Source organism: Cucurbita maxima, unplaced genomic scaffold (assembly GCF_002738345.1).
Source record: "Cucurbita maxima cultivar Rimu unplaced genomic scaffold, Cmax_1.0 Cma_Scf00039, whole genome shotgun sequence".
Classification (NCBI taxonomy): domain Eukaryota; kingdom Viridiplantae; phylum Streptophyta; class Magnoliopsida; order Cucurbitales; family Cucurbitaceae; genus Cucurbita; species Cucurbita maxima.
In genome coordinates this window covers 1,384,340-1,388,193 of record NW_019272055.1, presented here as the reverse complement: position 1 = coordinate 1,388,193, position 3,854 = coordinate 1,384,340, and the positions used below count along the sequence as shown (strand labels likewise).

Here is a 3,854-nt window from a genome sequence, read left to right as displayed (position 1 = left end):
GAATCCATCGAACATGTTGAAAAAATGTGTTGATGTTGAAAAGTTGAGATTGTTCAAACACTCAATTGTATGTTGCAGTGAAGATTGAGAATGAAATTATTGGTGGAGGAGAAGGAGAGTTGCCTTATGACTATATATAGTAAAAGATATATATAATAGATATTTGTTAAATCTAATCACTCATATAAAAGATCTAGTAGATATATAAGAGATATTTGTTAAATCGGTTAAAGTTATATTTAGTAAACTCAAACCACAAATATAACTCATTAGACAGTACTTTCAAAATGTAGTTTCTTCATTCTCTATATTCTTGGGTATACATGACATGAAGTTATCCATATAAACTTAGCTAGAGTTCTTCTTGCATTTTTTCTCTCATGTTCTTTGTGTTCATCTAGATTGAGTGTGTATTGTTGTGAGATCCTAACAGTTGTGTGCTATATCATTTTTAGGTAAAGACAAGACACATTTTCTCTCTCTTGTTCTTTGTGTTCATCTAGATCGTAAAGACAAGACACATTTTCTCTCCCATGTTCTTTGTGTTCATCTAGATCGAGTGTATGCGTTATTGTGCGATCCTAACAGCCATGTGCTACATCATTTTTCAGGTAATGGCATGGCGCCCATGTACAATTAATGATTACATCGTAATCAAAGAGCATAACATTTGTATAGGCTAGTAGCATATTTAATTTCCTAGACTTAGGTTAGAATAGGTTGTTATGCATTTCATGTTTCAAATTAATTTTCATTATTATTACTAATTTCATGTCTGAATTATGTTTTGAACATGCAAAACCATAACGGTATTTTCAATGACAAAGTTATTTTTACGTTGAAATTTATGATTTTATTGATGATATTTTAAGAGTTATATTCTGCATCCGAGCTTAGGCCAAGATGATAGTAGTGATTTTAGGTACTTCCAAATCTAGCTTTAGCTAGAGATATTGCAGTGCACTGGGCATGGTCTCGTAAGACATATCCGAGCATGAAGCCATCTTTGCTTGGATTCCTCTTATTGGTGCTACCGGTGGTATGCTCTGCTCATGCCGGAAGAAGTTAAAAGGATCAGCCTTCGTTTTCACTTCCACTAACCTTTCAAAATTAATTCCAAAATATTGATGCCCCCAAATGCTTGCTTCTTCATAGCTAGTCGGGATCCCATCCTCGTTGTTTCTTCCAATGTCAAGGTCTTTGTTGTTAATGTATGCAGCTCTCGGCGATTTCGATACGAAAGGAGTCATGTAATCATGGAGCTCTCGGGTCCATTCCAAGTGTCTCGAATCAGCATCGGGTCGGTGCCATGTAGCGTAGTAGCCGATATGTATGGGATGCCTAGCTCGATGTGGGTTGGGGGTATCTGTTTCAGAAATCTCATTCATTTTACCTCCAAAAGGGATCAGTATGAGCTGCAATGTTTCTAGTTCTTCAATTTTGAACCTTTCCCATATGCCATTGAGGGCAGTTTCTGAGATGGGTTCAGTGGCATAATCAGATTTGATCTTGTACCTGCCATTGCTGAGTTGGGTAGTTCTATCGAGCAATAGTTCCAAGTTTTCAGCAGAAACAAACACACTTGCTGAAAAGGCCATTGATTCAACCCAACTCATTTCGAGACAGTCTTCTCTCGTGAGCTCCAACTCTGGGAAAGCCTTTGCCATAAGAGAAACAAGCTCGGCTGCCTCTCCAAGAAATAAGGCGAAGAATGAAGCCTTCATAATTCTTCCACCTCCATCGCTTGAATTTGAAGCTGGTAAGATATTTTCGGTTAAATTGACTCAACTAAAGAAATGCCAACTCAAATTTTGATTCTTTTAAAAAATTAATCCAACCCCAAATTCTAAAAAAAAATCTAAATTTTGGTTTAGAAAATAAGTTATCATAATTCTCCGATCATATAAACCTCAATAAGGTGACGAAAGAATTAAGCAAACCTGTGACCCAAGCGGTGATGAACAGATCTTCATCTACCTCGGGCGCAACGTATTGCCACTGATGGATTAGCTTAGCTGCATTGAGGTCCCAACTTTTGTGAACAGCAAAGGACGTAACAGTTGGCGGAACTCGAACCAACTTCAACTTCCATGTCAAAACAATCCCAAAGCTTCCTCCGCCACCCCCTCTAATGGCCCAAAACAAATCCTCCCCCATCGAATCCCTATCAAGAAGCTTCCCATTTGCATCCACAAGTTGAGCATCCACCACATTGTCCACGGCCAGACCATATTTTCTTAGAAGCATCCCGAACCCACCGCCGCTAAAGAACCCACCAAGCCCAAGGTTAGCCACTAACCCGGCCGGAAATGCAAGGGTTCGACTTTTCTGGCCGATTTTGTAATACAGTTCGCCCACTGTCGCCCCGGATTGAGCCCATGCAGTCTCGTCTTCAGTGTCAATAGTAATTGAATTAAGGTTGATCAAATCGATCAACACAAATGGGACATTAGAGACGTAAGAACGACCTTCGAAGTCTTGGCCGCCGCTGCGAGTTCGGATTTGGAGGCCATGAGTTTTGCAGCAAATGACTGTGGCTTGGACTTGGGAAGCTTGCCATGGTGTGACGATGGCGACTGGTTTGGGCGTATCGGATTCTGCGAATCTGAGGTTTCGAATGGAGAAATTTAGAACGTAAAGGTAAGAGGAAGAAGATGGAGTGTGAATTAGAGTTGAATTTGAATTATGGTTTGAGGAATGAAGAGAAATACAGTGAAGAAAATCTTGAAGATTGTCACTTCCACAACCCCATGATGCAAATGATACAAAAACAAGAGAGACGAAGCCAAAATTGCTCAAAAAAATCTTCATTTCTATTTCCTTCTTGCACATCTTGTGCAAACGAGTTAATTATTTATAAGTGCTTAATACAATATTTAATAGGGTATTCATATGATATGATTGACACGTAATAAGATGTATTAGGACAATGCACAACTTTTATATATGCATGAAAAATTATGATAAAATGATGTGATATAAAAAGAAAGCACAATAAAGATTGTTGTACATGATAATAAAAAGAAAAAAGTTGGTACCTCATGCATCATTGTGTATTCATGCATTGGAGAATACTCCTCTTTTAAGATGGTACGGATGCGTACACTATTAACGATAATGATATTTTTTTAATTCTTTTTTTAAAAAGGTGGAAGGATATTAATGAAATTTTTAAAATTTTTAAATATATTTTTGAAACACTACCATCACTTTGAATAGTGATAGTGTATTTGATGGTAAATTTTTTTTAAAAAAAATTTAAATTTAAATATGAAAAAAAAAATTAATATGGAGAAATGAGAACTTATGTATTAATTGCCAACTTAAACATGGAAGTAACTGCCCTTTGTTATTACTTTTATTATATCATTAATATCGTTAAAGGGCTAATAGTTTGATGGCTCATGGGTGGGGACTCTCTAAGATTCGTGAAAGAGGAATAAATTGGAATCGTCGTTGAAAAAAGACCATTACGATAAGTCAATTTTCAAGTCCTTTATTTTACGTCCATCTATTTTAGCTCATTAAAAAAATTAATAAAAAAAATTAAAAATTAAAATTAAAATTGACCCAAAGTTGGTAATAAAGAGACCAAAATAGAGTAAAAATGTGTTATTTAAAATTTTAAATTAAGTAGATGTGCTTTCATAACCAAATTAATCTAATTATTATCATCATTTAACGGAGAGTAATTGCAATATCAAAATCAATTTCATAAAAACTTTAATTAAAATACTCTAATTTTTTTATAGAAATAATATGATTGAATTTTAGTTTGGAATAATTTAATTGAAAGAAGTAATTAATTAAGAGAGAGATTTTATATTTAAAGTGAATAATATAATAATATTATA

General features: G+C 35.1%; 1 protein-coding gene across 1 annotated transcript; it reads right to left on the bottom strand.

Annotated features, from left to right (window-relative positions):
- Nucleotides 1–830: 830 nt before the first annotated feature.
- LOC111469264 (berberine bridge enzyme-like 18) lies at nucleotides 831–2,832 on the bottom strand. The gene is made up of 2 exons (XM_023114483.1): nucleotides 1,941–2,832; nucleotides 831–1,756 (listed from the first exon to the last, which is right to left on the bottom strand). The coding sequence occupies exons 1-2, from the start codon at nucleotides 2,830–2,832 to the stop codon at nucleotides 945–947; spliced, it is 1,704 nt and encodes a 567-aa protein (XP_022970251.1). The 3' UTR covers nucleotides 831–944.
- Between the last annotated feature and the right edge of the window lie 1,022 nt (nucleotides 2,833–3,854).

Excerpts from the sequence above, each read along its gene's own strand:
- LOC111469264 (XM_023114483.1), bottom strand. The coding sequence starts at position 2,832 with ATGTGCAAGAAGGAAATAGAAATGAAGATTTTTTTGAGCAATTTTGGC. Across the intron at positions 1,757-1,940 it reads CATCACCGCTTGGGTCACAG|CTTCAAATTCAAGCGATGGA; the intron begins GTTTGCTTAATT and ends ATATCTTACCAG.